The 23671-nt window shown below is 44.1% G+C and overlaps 4 protein-coding genes across 5 annotated transcripts; all 4 read left to right on the top strand.

Annotated features, from left to right (window-relative positions):
- Window positions 1-120: 120 nt before the first annotated feature.
- On the top strand, window positions 121-7758 carry pbxip1a (pre-B-cell leukemia homeobox interacting protein 1a). 2 transcript variants are annotated; one of them, XM_028964728.1, is made up of 10 exons: window positions 121-270; window positions 1216-1307; window positions 1567-1651; window positions 1731-1786; window positions 1967-2510; window positions 2927-3148; window positions 4580-4617; window positions 4742-4804; window positions 4876-5053; window positions 5661-7758. In XM_028964728.1, the coding sequence occupies exons 2-10, from the start codon at window positions 1242-1244 to the stop codon at window positions 6671-6673; spliced, it is 2265 nt and encodes a 754-aa protein (XP_028820561.1). In that variant the 5' UTR covers window positions 121-270; window positions 1216-1241; the 3' UTR covers window positions 6674-7758. The 2 variants fall into 2 exon arrangements, with proteins under 2 accessions (XP_028820561.1, XP_028820560.1); XM_028964727.1 differs by having other exon boundaries at window positions 1731-1813.
- Window positions 7759-9683: 1925 nt separating this feature from the next.
- Window positions 9684-10727, top strand: s100a11 (S100 calcium binding protein A11). The gene is made up of 3 exons (XM_028964729.1): window positions 9684-9769; window positions 9866-10012; window positions 10441-10727. The coding sequence occupies exons 2-3, from the start codon at window positions 9884-9886 to the stop codon at window positions 10573-10575; spliced, it is 264 nt and encodes an 87-aa protein (XP_028820562.1). The 5' UTR covers window positions 9684-9769; window positions 9866-9883; the 3' UTR covers window positions 10576-10727.
- Window positions 10728-12632: 1905 nt separating this feature from the next.
- s100u (S100 calcium binding protein U) lies at window positions 12633-18816 on the top strand. Its single transcript, XM_028964052.1, has 3 exons — window positions 12633-12818; window positions 15774-15900; window positions 16508-18816. The coding sequence occupies exons 2-3, from the start codon at window positions 15781-15783 to the stop codon at window positions 16808-16810; spliced, it is 423 nt and encodes a 140-aa protein (XP_028819885.1). The 5' UTR covers window positions 12633-12818; window positions 15774-15780; the 3' UTR covers window positions 16811-18816.
- A 1873-nt stretch (window positions 18817-20689) lies between these two features.
- s100s (S100 calcium binding protein S) lies at window positions 20690-23441 on the top strand. The gene is made up of 3 exons (XM_028963656.1): window positions 20690-20846; window positions 22002-22155; window positions 22628-23441. The coding sequence occupies exons 2-3, from the start codon at window positions 22003-22005 to the stop codon at window positions 22808-22810; spliced, it is 336 nt and encodes a 111-aa protein (XP_028819489.1). The 5' UTR covers window positions 20690-20846; window position 22002; the 3' UTR covers window positions 22811-23441.
- Window positions 23442-23671: the final 230 nt, after the last annotated feature.

Raw genomic sequence — 23671 nt, 5'->3', positions numbered from 1 at the left:
CGGCGATGTCACCTGCGACCGTCACTCTTTCGGCCGAGTGGTCTGCGTCCCCTGCGCCGCGCGTTCCCATTGGCCGTCGGAGGCGTGTGGGCGGTGACGCGCGCCCCTCGTTGAAATCCCATTGGAAACGGCGGCGTGACGTCACTGCATCGCTGACTGGAATTCCCAAAGTTGCGAAGTTGGTGGAAGGACCGCTGCAGAGAAACTAACAAAAAACGACAACAACAATAAACCCGACCCGATCGGTCTAAGGTGGTTTTTTCAGACCGGGTGAGATTTTTTCAAGTTATTATTTTCTTCCATCACTTCGGTGGGAAGTGGCGCGCCTACTCGCGTATACGGGAACTTGTCCGGGGTCGCGACGCTTTGTTTGCTATTCTGCTACCGTCGTGCTAAGCGGCTAACGCCAGACCCCCCGGCTCTCCGTCAGAAGTCGGCCTGTCGGTGAACGCGAAAGCGCTCCGTGGCGGGAGGACGCGGCCGCGGCGTGCGCTGCCGGGAAGGGACGGCCACGCTTGGCGGGCCCGCGTCGTCCCGATGCTAAGCGGCTGGCTGCTAATGCTATTTCTGCCCGCGGGTTTTGTTCGCGTTGATAAAACGAGACACGGGCGCGTTTAAGACGGCGCAAAGCCCGCGTTGCTCTCCGCTGGTATGTAATGGTTGGTTCGCCTCGCAGGTGTCACATTCATATTACACAGCAGCATTGTCATCCTAGTAGGTCCAATCACAATGTCCGAATTTAACGAGGAGCCTGGCTGGAATAATCGTCCAGGAAGAGTCCTGCCGTGACTCCATCACCTGACGGGCTTCAGAAACCAAAGGCTGCAGTTTTTTGGGGGAAAGAAGCACAATGGTCTCTCTCAGTTTGAAACAAATACGTTGTTTAATACAATTGTTTCTGTGCTTATTGCACAGCACTTTATAGTTAATATAACAAACATGTTATCGGTTATATGAACTTGACGTGAACATGGCTGTGGGTTTTTAGAAAATTTTAATAGAACAAATTGATCCTTCGTATTAGGGCACTAATACGACCGTATTAGTATTAGGGTACTAAATCGATTAGTTTTGCTACAACTGATTTGACATGAACTGAACTATTCCTTTTGAAGTGCACATGCAATGTCCAAAATAATGAAACACTGACTGGCTCCGCCTGTGGCTGGAATGAGTCACCAAGTAAACAGTCGCTTAAAATCGCTGTACTTGCAGGTTCTGGCCCGAGCCACCAGGGGGCGATGTCCGACAACAGCTCCAGCAGCAGTGGCTCCTCCAACAACAGCTGGACCATCCTGTCCCCAGAGGTTAGAACTTGCTTTCTAGATGTGAAGTGTTCAATTCAATGTCACTTTTAAAATAGTCCCTCCACCCACTTTTTTATAATTAGCAGCAAATATAATTTCTAATTGCTGAATTACTTTACTTGTCCATATTATGTAAGTTATTTGGCTGAAATATAAGAGAGAATTTTATAAATAAAAGAAAAGCAAATGAATGCACTATATAAAAAGATGCGTTCTGTTAATATTTTTTGTGTTCCTTTGTGCACTCATGTAATTTCAGGAAGCTGCAGTTGAAAGTGTTGGCCCTGTGGATGATGGCACAGAAAGTCTGAGCGGCATTCCGGGCCTTCCAGAGGAAGCAACTGGTATTTCAGTATATTATGTATGATATGTACGTAACACTTTAATTATGTGCGATGATGTTTCAAAAGCCTGTATTAACAGGGCTGAGAGAGGGTCGTGGCCAAGTGGAGTCTTTGCTGTCAGAAGAGGGACAGCAGGTCAGTTCACCACTAGCAGAGAATACAGTGAGTGCCCTATTTAGCCATAATAATTCATTTAAACTCTGGGATAGAGGAGCATCTCCTTTTTTTTTTTTTTTTTTACATGATCTTTATGAGTAATAAAATTAGTCAAAGTGAGTTAAATAAAGTTAATAACTTTTTTTTTTCTCCTGTCAGGTTTGCCAGGAAACCAATCCAGAGACGTTTGAAGGGGCTGCTCTACTAGATCCCACATTCTCCACTCACAATTCGAGTGATTTTGACCCAGAGATCCGGGCACCTGTCATTCATGACACCATCACTAGCTCTCCACCAGACAGTGACCTCTTGGGTTCCGCCCCTTTCGGCATCACCACAGAGTCGGTTCCCTTTCATCCTGATGGACCTGCATGCAGTCCTCCCCCATCAGATGTCCTTACCGAGAGTGGCCCTGCTGCATGTCAAGAAGGCGCAGTTCCCGAAACAAGCCCCTCCCTTCCATCTGAAAAAAGCCCTGACATTACCCATGTCCCTTACGTCCCTGCTCATGATGCCTCCGAAGTCCTGACTCCTTCCCTCCCACCTCCAGTTAGTGCCTCTGCTTCTGAAAGACCCGGCCCCATTTACGTGGAACCTGACACCATTGGCACTGAGACGGTAGAGGAAGAGGAGGAGGAGCCTGCTGTTGAGAAGGACGAGACTGAACTACCAGAAAAAGAGGCTCCATTTGAAAATGGTGAAAGTATGAAAATCAAACTCATTTTAAAGTCACAAAAGTCTGTAACACACATAGATCTTCAATGTAGTTTCCAGTAAAGCAATGCAGATTGAACACATGAGGTTACCCCCAAAAAACTGCCGGTTGATGAACAGCCAGCAGGATTATTATTGGTCAGAAGTAATTTCAACCAAATTCAGTGTTCTGTTTAGCTTTCTTGGAATGCTTCAGTTTCCTGCATTGTTGTCTCATAATTTGCATTGAACACATTTAATGATCATTATCAATGGGATTTTGAGTGTTTAGTATGGTATGAATGGGTATAGCATTTGAATATTCTCAGGCATTAGATTGTTACCCATTCGATTAATACAGACCACAAATGCATCTTTCTCTCCAGTTCACATGTTCTTTCTCTGTCTAAACGTGTGTGGCTGTAGGTGACCTTGCAGAACTGCCAGGTGAGGGATCTGGACTCAGGCTCAGGCATGCTGGTGCTCATGAACAATTCAGGAGGGCTTCTGATGATGATGAAGATGAAGGGGAGGAGGAGGAAGAGTTCAGGCTGCCTGAGAAGAAAGAAGAGAAGCAGGGCTTCTCTCTGAACAAGCTGATTGTGGGTGCCCTGTTACTGCTCTTCCTGGGGTCCCTGTTTTTCTGTGGTTAGTAATGGCATTTAACAATCTCATTAAGTAACACCCTTGAAATTTAACATTTTCCCCCTAATTTTAAAATAATATGTAATAATAAAAAAATTGAAAATGCAGAATGTAAGAGTAGCCAGATATAATAACATGTAACACCACATGTACTATGTTGCCCTAGAATCTCAAATGACCCCGGTTATTTAGATTAAAACCATTTCTTTCGACGAAAGCAAATTTTTGATATTGATCATATGATAAGATAAGATAGTCCCACAAGTGGGAAATATACATTGTCATGGCAGAAAGTGGACAGTACAGGATAAGAGTGGCAAAAGAACAATAGCACGGATAATATGTCGATTGTATAATATAAAACGTTCACTGTACAAATGATCAAATAAATAGTGCTAGAAAAGAAAAAACTGAGAGTTAAAAAATAAATATGTCACTATATAGTTACATTTAGTCACAAATGTATAAATGCGCGGCTAACCCTTGAAATTGTCCTCTAATAGGTAAAGTATCGAGTAAATAGGCTGTTATGAGTTTGTGGTGGTCCCTGTTGCAGTCACAGCATCCAGGGGTCATGTGCCAAACTCTGCACACGCTTCACTGAAGTGTATGAATTGCTGATTCTGTTAATTGCACTTTATCCAAGTTAATCGCTCTTTGGATTAATGACTTCATTGTGTTTGTTAGTTTATTTGCAGGAATACAGCCGTTAAAGTCAGGGGTTCCACACTTCCACTCAAACTTTTTTTTATTTAAAGCAAAATCCTGTATTCAGAGCTCAAACAGGAAGAAGTGATAAAATACGTAAGATTTAATCTACGCATAATTTGAAACATAATTTGTCATAGTGCCGTTTACAACACGTTCCACTAGAGTGGGCGTGGCAAGTCTGTAAAAGGGCTGCATGTCTGAATTAGTCTTTGTTGTTTTCATCAGAAATCATGAAAGCCGGATTTACAATTTCAAACGATTTCAGACTTACAGACAAATTTCTACAAGTCTTGGCTCATGCAAAAAGTGACATGCATTCTAATCAACCAATGGATGAACACTACAGAGAAAACACCAGGAAGTGCTTGACTGTGTGCAGGGGAACTTCAGTGATGACAACCCTTCCGTTCATTTAACCCCACATTCTGTGGTGTCTTATTTTCTTGTGCATTTTCTGATCTAACCAAGGGCAGCTGTAGCCAAAAGCTGCATCTGCTTATCTGCATCTGCTTTTGTTCACTGTGATGAAAAGCATTCTGGGAACAATTTGTCTTTGCAAAATCATAGCCTGAGACTAAAAACTCATTGTCTTTGTCTAGATGTAAGAGAATGTGTAGTTAAAATATTTGATCATTAAACTGTTTGTTGTTTAATTTATAAAGATTTGATGTTGACCACACATCATTAACAGTCAGATATTCATATTGTGATTTCTCTCATCAGATGATGGAGCTTATGATGGTTCAGAACCTACAGAGCAGGTCAGCATTTTCTCTTACTTGAATACATTTGGCTTTAAATCCTATTTGTGCTAAAGATCCAATTAAATGCTAAGACCAATTTGCCAGTACTGACGTTTGAACATTTTAATTTGTGAACATGCAGGAACTACTGGCTAAACTTGCACAAGAAAAGCAACAAATTTCTTATTTGGAGGCTCAACTGCAGGTTAGAATCTTTTTCTGTCTTGCCCTTGAGTCTTCCCATTACGTGTAACCTTTCTTAATATTTGCACCTAGTCTCAAAAGGAAGCACTGGATAAGGCCTTGGCTACTGTAACCGAGAAAGGAGAAGATCAGCAGGGGGATTTGAAGATGGAAAATGCTAGACTGAAACAAGAGCTGTTGACCCTACAGGGTTTGAAAGATGAACTGGAGACACTCAGATCAAGAGTCACTGAACTGTCGCAACTCACAGGTATTGCCTCATCCATCTAAAATGACATATGGCGCCTAACTTTCGTGGCATTTTGCGGGTGTATTGCAAGAGCAGTGTGTGCTCCAGGATTTAACCAAACAATACAAAGGACTTGTGAATTATCCGTCTTGCAGAGGAGAAAATGACTACCCAGCCAGATCTTTCTGAGTGTAATCCTGTCACCCTGGATTAAGTGAGAAGCACATTGGCATGATTGACAGCTCTCATGCAGCCTCCTTCATCATTCTGGACTATATAAACCTGCTCATCAATACAAGCAGTGGTGCTAAAAATGGCACACAAATATTGGCAAGAGTAAGAATTGACCCAGAATATGAGATTTAAACCCACCCAATCTGGCAACACACGGTGTCCTGACTCCTCCATTCCTCCAGCTTCCCATTTGTTTTTCTGTGCTTGTAATACCACAGATTATCAATAGTGTGACTCAAGGGTCCTCACATCGAAACATGCTCGGCCTTGCATAGGCATCTTAAAAAGATACATTAGCTTCTGAAATATTGTCAGATTTTCCTTATAATCATTAGACTGTTTGTGTACTAAATAAAGCTTATTTGTTTGTCTTCCACAATTCTGTCTTGCCTAGATAAAGAAGCTGCATTTCCAGCTCCCGTCATTGACCAGCCGGAGGTGGCCGATCAGATCTCACCCGGAGCAGACAGAGCCCAGGAGAAGAAGGATGGACTCCATGTAAAGGCCGAGCTGCGGAGGCAGAGGGAGTTGCTGGAGGAGAGTCGGAACCGGCTGCAGGAGATGAAGACGGAGGGTGGGCAGAAGAAGGGTGTACGACAGAGCCTGGTGGAAATGCAGCAGCGTTTATCAGAGCAGGTAAACCGCCTGAACACGAGGCATGAGTGGAAGAAGAAGAACTGGGAATCCAAAGGTAAGAACAAGCATGGTCAGAAGAAAGGCAGAAACGGCAAGGGCAAACCTGAGGAGGTTGACAAACCTAAAGGAGATGAGGACTGGAAACGTAAGAAAGAGGGGAGGCACAGGGGTGGACAGGAGTCTCAAGATGAACAAGCTCGCAAAGAAGCCTGGAAGAAGTACCACAAGGACTGGGATGGCAAGAAGGAGGAGCGGAGGTTGGAACGTGAGATGAGGAAAAAAGAGCAGCCTTGGAAAGGCAATTCATTCAAGAAGACCTCCGATCATCATAATCATCCTCACAATCATCAGAAGCAGCAGCACCATCAGCTTGACAAGGCGGATTTCTGGAAGCATCAGGAGGAGAAGCTCAGACGGAACCCGGGTCCTGCCAAAAGCTGTAAAGGTGTAGCTCAGTGTGCCAAGAAAGAAGGCCTGGTCCCCGTGGAGCTGTCCGAGTTCCAGGAACTGCTAGAGGGCTACCTGAGCAAGCTGGAAAAGGCCACCACTGAGAGCAAAGACGAGCTTCGACTCTTGGTTACCAAGTTCTTCCACAATGATGTGTTCATCCACGACCACATGCTCTTTGGTGAGTTTGCTGAGGATGTGGCTGACATCCTTGAGGATGTGGCGGACATGCTGGAGGATGGAGATGGTGACGAGGAGGCTCTGGAGGAGGAAATGGAGGAATTTGAGAGGGAAGCTCTGTGGAAGTTTGCCGCTGCCACATAGATCAGCACCGAGTTTTCTCCACCATACGGGTGGAAGAATGAATGAAATGAGTCATGTGACAGTGAGCTGATGGTTTGTAACCATGGGCTGTGTGGTTAATCTTTCAAAAGGCTTTTAAGAACTGTTGTAGAAACGTGCCTATTGTTCATCGAGTGTATCTCTGAAGTCTGAAGATAACCAAGTGTTCACATTTTTCTTTTTTTTTCGGGAGGGGACTAGTAACTTACCCTCAGGATGTTGTGCTCTTCAGTGCAAAGTCAACTTGTGTCAACAGTTGTGTTGAGTTCATACTAACTGCCTTGTTGTGTTGAATGTAGACATCATTTGGTTGTTCTTGCTAGGCTGGCCGGCTGTAGGAGCGCACCAACTTTCAGCGGTACGTTACTTTCAATATGGGATGGCCATGTCCGTCAGACCAATACGGAAATCCCGGTAAAGGCTAGACATCTGCAAACTACTGTGCGCTCCCACCTAGAGCTAAAGCAAATTTCGAAGAGCTAATTTACATTTTGCTGTTCATTTCAGCCCCAGATAAATGATTTTCAGTTTCCAGAGCTTATCTGTATTTAATTTATTTCATCAAATGCGTGTTTCTTTTAACTGTTTATGTTCATTTTATTATCTTAAACGGCTGTTAATTTTAATTTCTTTTAAGAATGGGTACGCTGCAGCATATAGTCTCTCTGCTTCTTCATGCCATTCAAACATGGTAGCGCAACACTAGAGCAGAATTATAGCATTAAATGACAATGAGTGTATCCAGTGTTGCTCTCATCAGAGTATCTGTTGCCTATTTGAGATTGTCACTCATTGAAATTTCATGTGGGTCATGTAGCCATATTACCGAAAAAGGTCAAACCTATTTTTTCAAACATGAAAACTGGATAATGGTACGGATTTCCTATAGCAATTGAACAGCCAATGCTAAAGTGCATAGGTTTGTCAATGTAACTGAACATTAATGAAAGTTATGCTATGTGTATTTCTTCTTTTCCCCTGGTGTTGGGTGAAGTGTCTATAGCCATTCTGTGAAAGAATTAATGAAGTGGAAGTATATAATGAATGTGCTTATTTAATTTTGGTCTATGAGGTGAGTACAACTGTTTTTTTTTTTTGTTTTTTTTTGGAAATGTGTTTTTTTTTTTTATTATTATAAGCACAGTGCAGGTAGCACCAAAGTTTAATTTATGAATAAGAGTTAAATAAAAAAGATGGTTGCCATGTGGGATTTTGTTTATTCATTAGGGTTAGGGTTATACTTTCATCACGGATATTCACAGGTAAGAAGAATTCCTATTGCACAGTCTTTTTTTCTTTTTTTCCCCATAAACTAGGCATTACCATAATTTGTGCCCTGGAGCATTAAATAATATGCAATACTGTGGACAGAAATAACAGGAAGCCAGAAAGACTTTTTCCTACCTTTTTAGTTAAGTACATTTAGAATTTATATAATTTTACTTACTGATTGGGATCAACAGAGCGTGAAGTTTCTGCTTCTCTATACTGACCAGTATTACAGGCCTGAGGTCTTGGCCTGGACACTCGCTGTGCTGAAATGTACATCCAAACACTGCCATCATGGCATCGCACATTCAGTTAGGTCAAGGACCATTTGCAGTTGTGCTGAGTTTGTTTTCATCTAATTATCTGATTGAAATTCCCTGACGGTGAATGTATGCGTCCACAACAGCATGACACAACCTTTACAGAACTGCACAGTCATCAGTAATGAGGGCCTGGAAAGCTTAAAGAAAATGGAGAATGTGAGTGTCACATTGAGTGTCATTCTGGGCCACCAAATGAATGGTGTAATAATTAAATCAATTTACACCTTGCTGCATTTTGTCCATGGAAAGACAAACTACCATGACATTTTCTACACAAGAAGAAGTTGTCTATTTATTTCACACAAATCAAAAGCTCTGATTCATTTTGTGCATTAAAGTGACATTGGCACTTGCCATTTTGTGGACAAAATAAAGTTTGACTCCCACATGTATGTATATTCCAAAGACATGTAGTTTTTATCCACAAAATGCATCTAGTCATAAACATGATTTGATTTAATTAGGCAAAATTCATTGTGCACACAAAATTGCTTTTTGCTGTTGGACAAAATGCGGCGAGGAGAACTTTGTTTTGCCATTATCCTTATTTGGTGGTATAGAATGCATTTTGTGCACGGCATTAAGCACTTGACCCTTGGCACAATTTGGAGGTGAAGCCTCTTCTATCAATATTCAATAGAATTTAGATCTGGGGGACAGGATAGGCATGTACTTCCTGCTGTCGTGGCTGGCTGATAAGAATTTGGTTCAGGAGCTTCCCTATTGGTCAGCCATAGCGCAACTCAATTCAGCTACCTGAGAAATATAACCCCAGTTGACCTTGTCCCACTGCCAAATGGTGCCATGTGACCGTTGTTGACCTTTTAGGCATGGGGGGGGGGGGTGATTACTGACCAATTGGCGTATCTTCACATTCAAAACTCGTTTACAGCAGCATTGCCTCATGGAACCATGTCCATGGGGTCAGACGTCTGTGAAGGGAACACTTCACACTGGGTTTCTTAAACGTCGCAACTTAACAAGCGACGTCCAGACAGCATGGAAAGTGTTGAGAGATGAGCGTTTCTTCTCAAGCACAGTAACTTTGGTTTAACGTTGGTTTTCAACAAATGCCTTGAATTGTGCGTTCCTTGTGAGGCACCAAATAATAATGCATTTTTATTAACAGCTGTATTTCACAGCGTTTAAGAGTGCAGGTGTTGGGAGGAGGGTTTTAAAGATATTCTGACTGATGATGCTGGGACTGGAGAGCTGGTGTCGATCACATGACTTTGTCACTTTCTCGACGTTCTTGATCGTTGGCGCCACAACATGCATGGGCTGCATTGCTTGCGGTTCTGTTTTGCGCTGGCATTGAAAGATCTACAGCCAGATAAAAAGGTCCCTGGGATTTGAGGTGTATGGGGGACAATTTTCCGCTGATGTCTGCATGGTGGTGGAGAATAAAAGATGGGAGAAGAAGGAGATTCTTCAAAGCCTCCTTCATCCTTCGCCAGTCCAGCACTCCATTGTTTGAGTTGACCAGGTACGCCAATCATGAACTTTTTCTATATATTCTATTTTATGCAAACATTATTATTTATTTATTTATTTATTTAACATCTTTGCCTTTTGTTACCAGCTGATCACAGTGACCAAAATGGAGTCTGCTATTAACGAGTTGGTCTCACAGTTTAAGATCTTTGCTGGGAAGGACGGTTCTTCACAAACGTTGAGCAAAGACGAGTTTCAGAGCCTCATAGTGTCTCAGCTTTCTAACCTAGTCAAGGTGAGTGATGTGCTTCACTATACACCAAGGTTTTTCAATAGTATAGTTTCTTTAAATAGTCTCATTAATTAGTCGTGTAGCTCTTCACTGCTCTGTTTCTGGGACAAAACTGCTGCTTCCTGAACTTACTGACTCAAAACGTAGAACACCATCACTACACCAGAGTCACTGGGCTAAAAGGATCCCTATTGGACTGAACCGTATTGGAAAAATGTAACATTGTGCGGATGTGCGTCTACCAAAGCTGGGATTAGAGACACCTTTCAGTCTTGTTGTTCATTGTGAGCGTATGCGTGATATGCAGAAAGGACCACCAAGGTCGTGCCGGTTTGCAAAAAAGATCAGTAGGTGGCAGTGCTGCCATTACGCGGCTTCCCCCTGGTGTCTGGTTTTTTTGAATGACCCTCTGTCCTGCTGATTACCTGCAGAACGCCACCGATCCCAGTGTGATTGACCAGCTCATGGGCTCGTTGGACGAGAACAATGACGGGGAGCTGACTTTCTTGGAGTTCTGGCAGCTGATTGGCAACCTGGCCAGCAGGCACGGTGGTTTCAGCCAGTAGGGTTCTGCGAGAGTGCAGCTTTCAAAAATGAAATGTGTTTGTTGTACATAAAATTTTTAATGACCCAACGCTCTCATCTGGGTCGTGCTGAGGTTAAACATTTTCCAGAGCAGGTGACCTCAAATAAAAGGAACTACTGTTTCACACCTCAATTTGCCTCTTGCTTGTCCTTTATTACCGCCTCAACTGTACCTTAGCATAGTCTTTCTCGCTCTCGTTACACAAGCTATTACAGCTTTAATGTAATGCCATAATTACCCTATCGACTTACACACACCCGCAACATGGAGACTGAGCCTAATCCACAAGTGCAATACCTGTTTTTACGTCACGTAAAGCCAACACAGTCCTTCATCCAGATCAAAAGTTCTACTCAACTCCTCATCCTTGAAAGTGCTTGTGCTGACATTCGGGTTGCCATGTTGCCATGTACATCAGCAATCTTTCCCGCTCATGTAGATTCCTTCTCTACAATATCAGACGAATCCGCCCTGTCAACACAGGCCACCCAACTACTGGTTTAGTCCTTAGTAATCTCACGACTGGACTACTGTAACTCCCTTCTAGCTGGTCTACCACTATGTACCATCCGACCTCTACAACTACTACAATATGCAGCAGCACGACTGATCTTCAACCTTCCCAAATTCTCCCACACCACCCCTCTGCTACGTTCTCTCCACTGGCTCCCAGTAGCTGCACTCGGTGGTGGAATGAACTTCCCCTCGAGGTCAGAACAGCTCAGTCACTGAGTATTTTCACACAGCAGCTCAAAACCTTCCTCTTTAGAGAATATTTAGATGAACTTGTAACTTTCTTATTGTCGAACTTGTGTACAGAATCTACAACAGAGTGAATAAAAAGATTGTATTCATAGTTGGGGGTCCTAGTGAACTTCATCGATGGTATCTTGAAAGCACGTTGTAAGTCCCTCTGGATAAGGGCGTCTGCCAAATGCCGTATATGTAAATGTACATGTTGACTATTCGGTATTTTGTAGGGTAAACCTTCAGTTGGACGTTTGTACTGTGGATCCTGTAATATACCGATAATGTGAAGAAGCATCATGTGCATCAGGATGATTCATTCATCCTCATTACCTCGGAGCAAGACCAGTATCTGGGGAACCAAACCAGGACACGTTTGTGTTAGAATTTCGTGCGCCCTCTTCCAAGACGGCATCCGGGGCTTTTTATCACCGCCTGTGTGTTTGCTGAAGAGTCACAGCGGTCACTCCCTTCCTTCCGAAAACCACAATCCGTTGGCCTGGGCTTTGTGCCCGGTAGTAATCCGGGGCCGGCCTCCCGCCGCGGCGCATGATAGCGCGGACCTTGTATCTTAATTAAACACTGGCAGACGGGGGTACGGCCGGTATGACACATGCTGGCACTGGGCTGTCACAGTCCCAGGGTGTTGCCCTCTAAACACACACCCCCACACACACACACAGTCCGATAACACACAGACTTTGTTGAAACGACTTCAAAGAAATCCATTTTGTTGTTAGTAAAAGCCGTATAAACCACCGGTTTAACACTATAGCACATGCTTTGGTATTTTACTTAAGTTTTTAAGTACGTTTTTAACGGCACGGCAGGATTTTTTTCTTGTATGTTTGGCACAGATCATATCCTTGAAAAGGATGCCATTGGCTGGGTCCCCACTTTTGGAAGTTTTGGGGTGCATACGCCCAGTCCAAAAAAAAAGGCAAATGGGTGGTAGATGCCTAGCGGGTAACACACTTGAATGAACCAGAAGGACACAAAGTTGAGTTTGTCCATTGTGCGTAGTTTAATTACACGTCAGCTGACTCAGGTACTTCTTCATCCAAGTCTCCCCACGTCCGGCCCAGTTCGGCCTACAGTCCCTCGGCTCAGCCCGAGAAAGGCGCATCCACGACATTTAAAAAAAAAATCTTTATGAATATAAAGAAAAACGAGTTTTCTCACAAGTCAGTATCCACCCCCACCCCACCCAAAAAAAAAAAAAAACACTCCCTTTTTCCCGTCCTCCTCTTTCCCTTTTCCAGGTACACGCCCTTTGACTTGTCAGAGAAGGGAAAAAAGCTTTACGAGAGAGAGAGAGAGAAAGAAAAAAAAAAAACTAAATCACGGAAGAGATTGTGCAGCTCTACAAGTTTGGCAACTTTCAGAAGGGCGTAAAGAAGGCGGCGCGGGAGGGAAAAAATTAAAAAAAGTTCCCAGCTCGTTCAGGCGCTCGCGCACCCGGACCCAACTTTTACGGTAAAGTTCCACGATCTTTTCTTTCTTCCTTTTCGTCTTTAAATATGCGAGACTTTTCTTCTTCTTTTTTTTTTTATTGCCGTAAACGCGCGACAGAGACAATCTGGACTTTTCCTCCTCTCCCTCCCTCCCTCCACAACGCGATACGTGAAACGCCACGTTTTAGGTGCGCAGGGAGCGTCCCGACTGAACGCGCCCACGACGCCCGAGTTTCGCGCAGAACCCGCCGTCCATTAGCTGTTCCTTCGCGACTGCGCGACATTACGAACCGAGTGGTCAGCGGGGGTTCTTGCGGTTTTTACTTCAGCTTTACTGACGCGGACGTTCTGGGATAGTCGTGCGGGCCACTGTTTATTTCGCAACCGGTCACATAACACGCGTGGCTGTTTTCTTGCCGCTTTGGTCCAGGGTTTTGAAAAATGCACAGAAGCTGCCAGAAACCATGGGAACTTTTAATTAACACTCAAATATGTGTGGCATTCGTGAGCTTGAACAGGCGAGTCGCTGTTCGCTGAGTGACAGGCGGGGTTGCCAGGTGCGAGGCCCGCTCCGTCAAAACGGCACGCATCTTTACGTGTTTAGCGCGTCCCTTTCTGCACTTCATAAACTTAAACACTTACTGTGTTGTTATTTCTTCATTTCTGCCGCTTCGAAGTAGAATCAGAGAACCCGAGCGACCTTTTTTTTATTATTTTTTTGTATTCGCATGCAGGATTATGTTGCGTTATTGTTTAATGTCACGCTTGTGCAAGCGTCTTTAAATATGTATCAGTGGTTTTAATCCTTATTAATCCGCGCGGTGTAATAACGTGGCCGAGCGTCGCATTTGGCAACCCGGCGCGGTTTATATTCACCGCTTAACTTGTTCCTCTGTGAATTTTTCATGGCGCGGGAACACGCGGGTATAGACGTTACCCGTATCGCGTTGCCCCCCCCCATCAATCTCGCTGATCCAGTTGGAGGAAACGGGAGACACCGGCGCGTTATTTATTTCATTAGGCGGGCCGCGCACGTTCCCGTTCCCCCGGTTCTTTTAATCCCCCGACGCGCTGGCGACTAATAATAGGGGGTGAGCCCTGGCTGCCCGAGCAGCGACGTCATCGCCTCGCTCGGTCCCCGCTCCTGGCCGGAGCTTTTGGGTCAGACCCGCGACACGCCGACGCGGCCGTGTGAATAATGCAGGACGGGATCAGGAGGCGGCGAGTGCGCGAGTGGCGGCCAGATGTTCCAGATGTTCCAGATGTGCTCTTCTGAGTTCTAACGCAGGCGCAGAAAACCCAAAAAGTATGCAGAATTGCAGAATCCTAAATAAGTACTTGTGGTACTTTAAGTACTTTTAAAAGTAGTCTAAGAACTTTTTTTCTTCACTGTTCCACAACACTACCTAAACCAGAGCTGCCTTTTAGTTACTTTGGAATTGGGAAGTAAAACATTGTTAATATCGTGGAAAAAACTTGCAGCTTCACACGTGTTTCATTCGTTACACAGAAAAGTGAACAGTTACTTGTTTCACGAGGATCACAGTTCTACGTTCAGCTCTGCTTCTGGAAAGTATGGTTACTCACACAGTCAACTTTTGTTTGGGGCTGAAAGGTTTAAGGGTTTGAATCTCATTCAGAATTTTTGGTATGTTGTTTTGTTTCAGTAAACGACTTGAACACTTTGCTTCGGGCAATTTTTTAAACTGTAAGTGTGAAAATTTGAAACAGATTTTGTGAAATTGATCCAATGTTGTCATTTTTGAGGTACAATACATACCCTGGAGATCATTTCCCGTCCTCTTTGACATTTACTGTGGTCTACACCATGGTTGGCCAAACAGTCCATGCAACCGAAGACTTTAATAAAGGCACTGTGTCATCCTGCTCTCTCTCTCTCTCTCTCTCTCTCTCTCTCCTGCTAATTACACTAATTAGCCTAATAGCCATGTTTCCTAATTGCTCGGTGACTAAGGATGTGCGTTTACGCATACTTTGAGCATGCGTAATGGCCCAAGTCTTATCCCGTGACCGTGGCATTATTGGCAACATTATGGATTACACAAGGGCCCTTTTTTTCGAGTACAAGCAAGGTTTTTACTAAAACTAGGCCGCGGCACGCACATTCCGATCGGGCTCGAGTGACTTACGCCGGCAACAATGACTGGAATTTCCTTGTCTGTCGCATCACTTGCCGTGCGGTGCGTATTTAAAAAAAAAAAAAAAAATTTTGTCAATGGCAGTCTGATGCACGCCGCCGCCTGCCTTTCATGCTTCTGATGAATAGTATTCCTCGCTTCTCCTCTCTAGCACATACTCCCACACACCGAGGTGTGTTATCAGGGAACAGGCCCACATCCGCGCACTCGTACGCAGGCAGAGGCTCGCGCTTTCCGATAGTTGGTGCGCAGGCCACACATGCCTGACATTGCTCGGGCAGCAAATTGTCCCCTCACGGGGGGCCAAAGGCCGGCTAAAAGTCCCACTGTTTCTGCGCGTTGCGGGGAGGCCGAAGGAGAGCGAGAGGACGAGAACGGGTGGCAGGCAATCCCGCTGGTAATCTGAGGTGGGCCATCCTGCAGTGACTTCAGCAGATCGGATGACCTATCAAAGATCGGGGCGGCCATTGTGTCCAGCAGCCTGTCTCTCAGCTGGTCTCGCTCTCACCCCTTCGCCGCTTATCTCATATCTCCCCGAGTCTATTCCGAGCCCAACCTTTCCACCATCCACACCTCTCGGCAGAAGCACACCCATCATCTCTTTTTAATCATGTCATTCAAGCATGGTTTGGATTTGTGGTTTGTCCTTTCAGGTGCACCGCATATGTTAAGTATACCAGCTAACTGATCCATAACTGGGCCATACACATTATTAAAATGATCCAAAATACAAGATCATCTTGCGTGTCAAAGTTCAAGTTGTTTATAAGAATAATATGGTGGTCCATTTTACATGATCTGATGTCCTCTCTTGACAGAGCCAGAATGGAATCTGCCATTAAGACGGTTGTGGGGGTCTACCTCAAATCGGCGAAAGGCAAGGAAAGCTTGGGAGAAAAGGACTTCCAGACTCTGGTGAAGGGCCAGCTTAGCAACATCATGACGGTGGGTCTTTCTTCTCGCTCGCTGAACACAGCACTTTCAGTCAAATGGCGAAAACTGCCGCTTTGTCCCATTGGTCATTGGGCTCTCGCTCTGGAAACCATTTATTCCTTTGGCTTCATTCTAGGAAATGAAAAAAAAGGGAAAGAATGCTTTCTAATGATCTGTCCTTTCACATTTTGTAATTGAGTGGGAATTTAGAAAGGTCCTGTGGTATCTGCTTCCAGGATGTTAAATCCTGTACGTTGGGTCTAGGGCCTCCATAGATCGGACTCGTTTTTCCTCTACATTCCACAGATGCTCGGTCAGATCGAGATCTGGGGAATTTGTAGGTCATGGTCTGCAACAATATTTAGATGGGTGCTACGTGACATCCGTGTAAATGCAGGATCCCAGCGGAAGATACTCTTTCGAAATTGTGTCCCGCTGCCGTGTGTTATCCAGCCTGAATATGATCGTTCTTCTGCAACTCTTCTGTGGGATTGAACAAAATTTGGTGGCAGCGAGTTGTGGACGGTCGTGAAGGCAAAGTGAGGTGACGCTTTGGTATGAATGGCCTTGCGTGAGCACGGCCACAAGTTAATGGACGCCTTGTCTGTTTGGGCCGCAGGACACCGACAGCTCGAAAGCCGTGAAGGAGATGAGGCAGGGCCTCGACGACAACCAGGACGGCAAAGTCAGCTTCCAGGAGTACATGAAACTCATTGGCTACCTCGCCAACGCGCTCAGCCAACAGCGCAGCAGCGAGAACGCCGCAGCGGGCGAGAACGCGGCGGCGACGAAGTCGGAGGCCCCCGCCGCCAAGGAGGCCAAGCCCACGGCCGGGGAAGGGCCAGCTAAGGCGGAGGCGATTCCAGCGGTCAAAGCAGAAGTGGCGGATAAAGAAGAGGAGGACGAGGAGGAAGAATCATAGAGCCATTGCACAAGCCTTGATATTCTTTAATATGTCCTTATCGTATATTTTTTATTAGACCAATACCTTTTGTATGCATTACCACAGCGGTGTCCCAAAGTAACCTAGCCTACACTACAGAAAATTACTTCCTGTGACATAGCGTGAAAACCTGACATTACATGATCCATCCTGTTTCAGTTTTGTATTCATCTCATTACGTTACACTACGTTGCATAATATGGCTTTTAAATTTAAATCAGCTTTCGGATAACAATGTGACTGTTAATCAGTTTAAGAAATGATGCAATATTATTTTAACCAGCTTGCGTTTACATTATTTGTGGTCACAGGAGGGCCGGTAGTTACGGGGTTGAAGTTGACATCTGCACCTCCACACGTAAGAGTCCTCGGCCCTAGAACATGACGTCATTGTGCCTTTGAGTGTGGTATAGTATGTCTAGACCTGTTAACTGGTGTGAAATGTTTCACAGAACCGCTTTTTTTCCAGTGAAGATGGATGTGTAGTCACATCATGAATGTAATGCGTTGAACAGAATAATGGGAAGTCTGCAATTCTCTTTTTTTTTTTTTTTTAACCACTGATTCGTATAACCACCCTGTGTCTTACACGGCATTCGAGCGTAGACTTTAACCAGCCCTCTCCCCTCTTTATTTTTTCCCAAAGCAACGCTGCATTCAGTGCATTTATTGTGTGTCTACCACCCAACATTTGACCACTGGGTTGTAGCACCGTGCATGCGTGCATGTCTGATTCCCTCACTCATCCGACCAAGCCGTTGATCTACAAAATTGCACGTTCCAGTGGTGCGTTTCATTGTTTGCATGTCAAATAAAACAGATTATCTCCAGGCTCCCACCGAGCCCGTTCTCCCCGACTCTCTTTTGCCTCTTTGTCCACCTGTCATGTCCATCCACTTCTCACTTTTCCTCCTCCGTGCCCATTTTGGTGGTAAGGGCCGGACACCCTTCTCTCTTAGTTAGCAGGTGCTTGGTGTCCAAATAATGTCCCATTAGGTAAATAATTAAGGTACCTGGGGATGGAAACTACACCAGGGGACCCTTTTGGCCTCACTGGAACCAAAAATAGCCCATAGTACTGGGCCAGTGATCCAGGGAGGCCCGTGGAGATGCAACAGTCCTCTCGGCAACCTGATCCACAAAAGGCAGAACCGGAAAAAGGCGAAAGAAAAACAAATATAAAGATGGGCACACGCACACCCGGTCTTGGAGGAGCACGCTGTAATCGGAGGTGCTTTAATTGAAACGTGACCGGTTGCGGTTTTTCTCAAGACTGCTTTTCTTTTTTTTTTCTGCTGCTGTGTTTGTTTCTCGCTTCGTTTTTGTCTTTCGGCTGGATGGGTTGGCATCACAGAGGTTCTCACACCCCCTAGATGCCTATCTGACCCGTCACGGGACCCGTTTCGAACAAAATGAGCCAAGAGCACACCACCATGTGTAGCATGTGCACAGACATACATGGAGTCGGGTTTGAAACTTGTGGGTGTCTGTGGGTGAAGGCAGGGGAATAGGGTCGTTTCATTGGCTATGAATGTCTATATGTTGTTTTTTTTTGTGTGCTAAAGGTCCCTTCAATATAAGAATTTATATACTCTTGTACAGGCCAAATTAACATGACTGGTGGTTAGTATTTACACCAAAATGTGTATGTAAGGCTACGTGGGGGAAAAAAACAACATTTACCCATTGATATCTTGCTATAATTGATACATTGCTATATACGAATCATCTACGTTTTGCTATACATTTTATACTTTGGTACAATTTTCAGAGTATCCCCTAGGGTAGGGTAAAAATCCATTTATACCTTGTATTCAATTTTGTTGAAGACTAAACGAATCCCGTGTAATCCATACTGTAAATACGATGTAATAAGTAATTTACAGTAGTTGCAATTTTGGTTTAACCGTTTGTATTTCTGAAGACTTGTCATGCATCAAACGATGTAACAGATGTAATAAAGCGCATAACAAAAGTGTAATTAACAATGATATCAAATGGAATGAGTTATATTTCCTATAGCTGAGATATCCACCCTTTCTTTGTTTTACATCCACATGACTTCTACACAAAGCCTCTGGCATAACCATGTTAGGACCTAAAGAAAGGTGAGGTAAGAATGGTAGGGGGTGGGGTGGGGGGTGGAAACGCCCTTTGTAAATAGACCTTGGCTGGATTAGGATATTTGCTGAAAAGTTAGTGCCGTTCTTCAGCTTGCCTGCTGTGTCCCAACGTTAATGCTTCAGTTAGTAACAATGAAAGGGCATTTTAAACAATTTTCTATTAATAATTTGACTGAGGCAATAAACTGTAATAAACTGAGGCAAGAGTGTATTACTGTGCGTTTTCCGCCACACAAGGCTGTGGCAGAACCCAAGCAGAGTTCATACATCTCAAATGTCAAGGACCTCTCAAGATTAAAGGATGTCCTCCTATGATGGGTGAGCCAAATCACACATGAACATCAACTGGTAAACCTCATATACATATATATACATATATGAGTTTTAAGAGTTTACCAGATATTTGCATGTCTTGTCTGTATGGGATACAATACTGTTTATGGACTATATATGTTAGCTGTATAAAACTAATAATAAAAGATATCAGCATCTATTCGATCAACCAAAAAAAATAATAAAACAATGGAAAGGTCCACAGAGCTCAGAGTAAATTGGAGAAATAGAATTTACTCTAGTCAGGAGAATCTCCTGGAGTCACATCTGGTGATCACCTAAAGGAACATCACTGTCACCGTCCACAGTCAAGCAAGTTTTACAACGTCATGGATTGGGAAGCCCCCATCCAAGAAAGACGCTTTAGTTCCTGGGTTAAAATGAAAGGCGTTCTGAAGGAAGTGTTCTGGTGTGAGATGAGGCCTAGACTGAGTGTTTGGTCACACCGATGAAAGGTATGGAGGTGAAAATAATACCGTACCAGCTGGATCATCGCATCAGAATCCTTTGGCGTAACCTCAAGCCATCAGCTAGAACATCTACAGCACACGCCTCACCAAGAAAGCCCTCGGCAAAGAAGCTGATCCCACCCACCCAATGCAAACCTTCTTCAGCCTGCTGCCATCAGGGAGGAGAGTGCGGAGTCTCCAGGCCAGGACCAGCAGACTGAAGGACAGCTTCACCCATCAGGCTGTCAGGAAACTCAACTCCGACCCGGCTCTGCCCCCACTCCCCTCACTCCCCTCTTCTGCTCCACAAACTTTCTGAACCCTAACACACACAAACTGACCATGCACCAGTCACTCTGTGCAGCTTTGGTCTGCCAACTACCTCACTTGTCACTTTGTCACTTGAAACTTACCTCTGTTGCACTACATGGGTTTGCACTCTCCACCATGTGCCCTTATTTGTATGGTGTTTTTAAAATTGTATATTGTGTTTTTTAAAATTGTATTTATACCTTTGTATTCAATGTTACTGTTTTGTATTTAATGTTACTTGTATGGGTCTGAGAGTAACGTAATTTCAATTCTCTGCATGTCCTGTACATGTGGCTGAATTGACAATAAAGCTGACTTTGACTTGACTTTGACTAGAAGGTTAGGTTGGGAAGGAACATTAAATCTGCTTTTGTAGGGGTTTAGTCTAAATAAGAATTTGGATGAATCTTCCTGACCTCGTCCATTAGCTCAATGTCACAGCATTTTCGTATCTCCTCTCATAGCAACTACAGGTATCAAGCAACGACTGAAACTGAAGTCACCATGTCTGCTTTGTGGTTTTTTGTGTTTTGGGGTTGCATGACCAGGTCAAATGGCTCTTGTGTTTACGCGTTAACTGTAAGACCTGGAGGAGGAGGAGGAGGAAGACGTGAGCGAGGGAGGAGATGTATGGATGGAGCGAAATTCAAGCTTGCTTGGGGGAAGAGTTTGGAGAGAGGTGGGGTGATATTTAAACCCCTGGCGTACTCTCTCCTCATCTGTTCTCCTCTCTTCTCACTATCTGTCCCCATCGCTCACTCCTACCGAAGACAAAGGGAACTCTCCACCTGCATTCAGGTAAGATGGACAGCTTGCCTCTTTGCTTGTAAGTGATAACCAATCATTTGGATTTGTGTGGATTAGATTAAAGGAACCCTTTAGGTTTTATGGCAATGGGTAAAACGTGGAACTCCCTAAATCCATAAATAAGTTCATTTTCTCACAGAGAACGTACCTTCTTACGTTGAAAACTATGTAACATGTAACAAAGACACAATGAAGAAGGTTTCTCTCCATGATTTGATGTCTATCTTTTTACATCGTCTGACTGTGTTGCCGGGTTTAAAAAGAGCGGATGGCTATGTGGAGGATGTATTGCCTATTCACGAAAAAGCCTCGAGAAACCTTATAAAAAACACTACAGTATGAATCTAAATTAAACAATTTTGTGCACTTGCATGCTGATGGCAAGTAATTTCTCTCTCAAAAATTTTTTTTATAAAATAACAGAGGTGTTTTTTTTGTTTTGTTTTTTTTTAATGATGTGGCCTAGAACTACCAATGTAATCCGTTCAGTTATTTTATCTTCAAAATGGCACCTGTTGTGTCTGGACTGTAGCTTCACTTGTGTCCTGAGAGAGAGAGAGACAAAAAGGAAGTGTGTACGTTTGCATGCATGTTTCGAATTACTTGGCCCCAGTTCTGGTTATCTGCATTTCAACAGTTTTCAGTTTCATTTGGACGTTGTAGTTTGTTAATGTTACATGATCAACGGGTAGCAGATATGCTTGTCCATGGCCCTCTGACTTTTGTTACCTGGGTGACGTCCTTCGTAATGAAAGAAGATTTGTGTGTCTAAATAAAAAATAAGATGAAATTATGCATGTACAGGTACAAAGCTGAGGTGTTCATCTCAATAAATGACCTTGTTCAGCTACCCTTCATGTGAACCATACAAATATCCCTTTTTTATTCTAGAAAGTATTACAGAATATCCTTTTTGTAAAAGTCTACTGTGACCATAAATGCAATTTTACATTTCATTTGAAACACGAAGGTGAAGTTAATTCATTTATATCATTCAGTGGTCAATCATATGCATATTTAATATTTTCAGATCTCCACCCACCTCTGAGTATATAACCACACCCACATCTGGAACTTGGAGTCATTCAGCTGACTTTTCTCTCTCTCTCTCTCTCTCTCTCTCTCCCTCTCATTGATTCCTCTCAGAATGTCAAAAGAGCCCAGCACCAACCTAGAGAGCGCGATGCAGATGCTCATTAAGACGTTCCATAAGTATTCAGGGAAGGAGGGGGACAAGTACACACTCAGCAGGGGAGAGCTGAGGGAGCTTCTCACTGAGGAACTAGGGAACTATCTAGGGGTAAGGAACTGCAATGGCGATATGAAAAAAAAAAAACATACATACACCCCTAAGAGTTGTTGCTACCTGAAAACGAGGAGCTACGGGACAGATTTTACATTCATTTCATAGCTGACAAAGTGGTGGAGGAGGAAAAAAAAAAGTTCACATGTGCAGCACATTCTTCCCTGGTGCCTTCTGCAACAATCCCGCATTGTGTGCAATGCCCCAGCGTGCTGGCATGCTGGGACAGGTAGCATGAATCCACCAAAAATCTCCCCCACACACACCAGCTTTCTCACACGTACCCTTTCTCATGCATTTTTCACAATGTTCACGCCTCTTTTTTTGCTAACTGTAACTTGACATGCAGAGGCCAAGCCCCCTTTACGTAGATCCTGTTGGCGCAGGGAAGTTTGCAAACATTCAGTCCTTTTTTAGCCTGAAAGTACTTCATATGCACCCATTTCTCTTGCCTTCCTTCACGCCACAGAACGCCCAAGATAAAGACGCAGTAGAGAAAGTGATGAACGACTTGGATTCCAATAACGATGGCGAGGTGGACTTCACTGAGTTCATCATCCTGATGGGCGCCCTGACCGTGGCCTGCAACGACTTCTTCAACGACGATAAGTCAGGCAAGCCTGAGGGCTCGTCGGACGAGAAGAAGGAGTGAACGAATGGGGAGGCAGACCAACGCACCAGCACTGTAAATGAATGAGTAACGAATGAGAATGAAAAGGGTGGAAGGGGTGGGTCTGAGGAGAGCGGTAGGGGAGTCTTTCAAAAACATCCACCGGTTCAGAGACACATTTTCTGCTGTCAAGCATCATGCCCAACATTCAGAGAAGTCAAATTCCACCGTTTCACTCTCACTGCTTCCAAACAGAACAGTGGACACAATGAACACGCTTCTCAGGCAGTCTGCCGTTGACGTTGGCAGTGGCATTAACGCCAGCGCGAACGTTCACACACCAAAAACCGGTTTTAGGCCGGCTGCTCGACAACGTAAACACACGGGGACGTCAGTTGAGTTTCAGGGGCTGAATTCAATCGAGCAATTGTTCAGCGCGACTGAACTGATTTCATTTCCCTCAGAGCCGGTGTTGAAGAACATTAGAAATGAAAGACACCTCTACATAGCAATGATGTTGATGAAAGAATGTCGGTACTATGCAATATTATCATTATTATCAGTGTTGCGTATATGAATATGTTTGCTGGTTTCTTTGCACCTGTTTTGTAACCTAATTTTGTTAATAGCCCACATAACTTCCTCATTAAAACTTAACATGTTTAACCAACAATTCTTTCACCAAAATGTTCTTTTTTTTTTAAAATCTGACATACAACACGCACAACATCCCACATAATAATCCTTGGTTCCCACAAACACGTGTCATTTGGTTGAAATGAATTAGCTGCGAGCAGGGATCGGCAGATTGTCAATGGAGGGTTGGTCCAGTTCCAGCAGGCGTGCGCCGCTGCCACTCACACCGACATGAGATACACCTACTGCTATGCAAATGAGGGGGGA

The sequence above is a fragment of the Denticeps clupeoides genome, chromosome 20 (assembly GCF_900700375.1).
Source record: "Denticeps clupeoides chromosome 20, fDenClu1.1, whole genome shotgun sequence".
Lineage (NCBI taxonomy): Eukaryota > Metazoa > Chordata > Actinopteri > Clupeiformes > Denticipitidae > Denticeps > Denticeps clupeoides.
The sequence above is the reverse complement of the archived record's forward strand: the minus strand, read 5'-3'. Positions and strand labels throughout refer to the sequence as shown.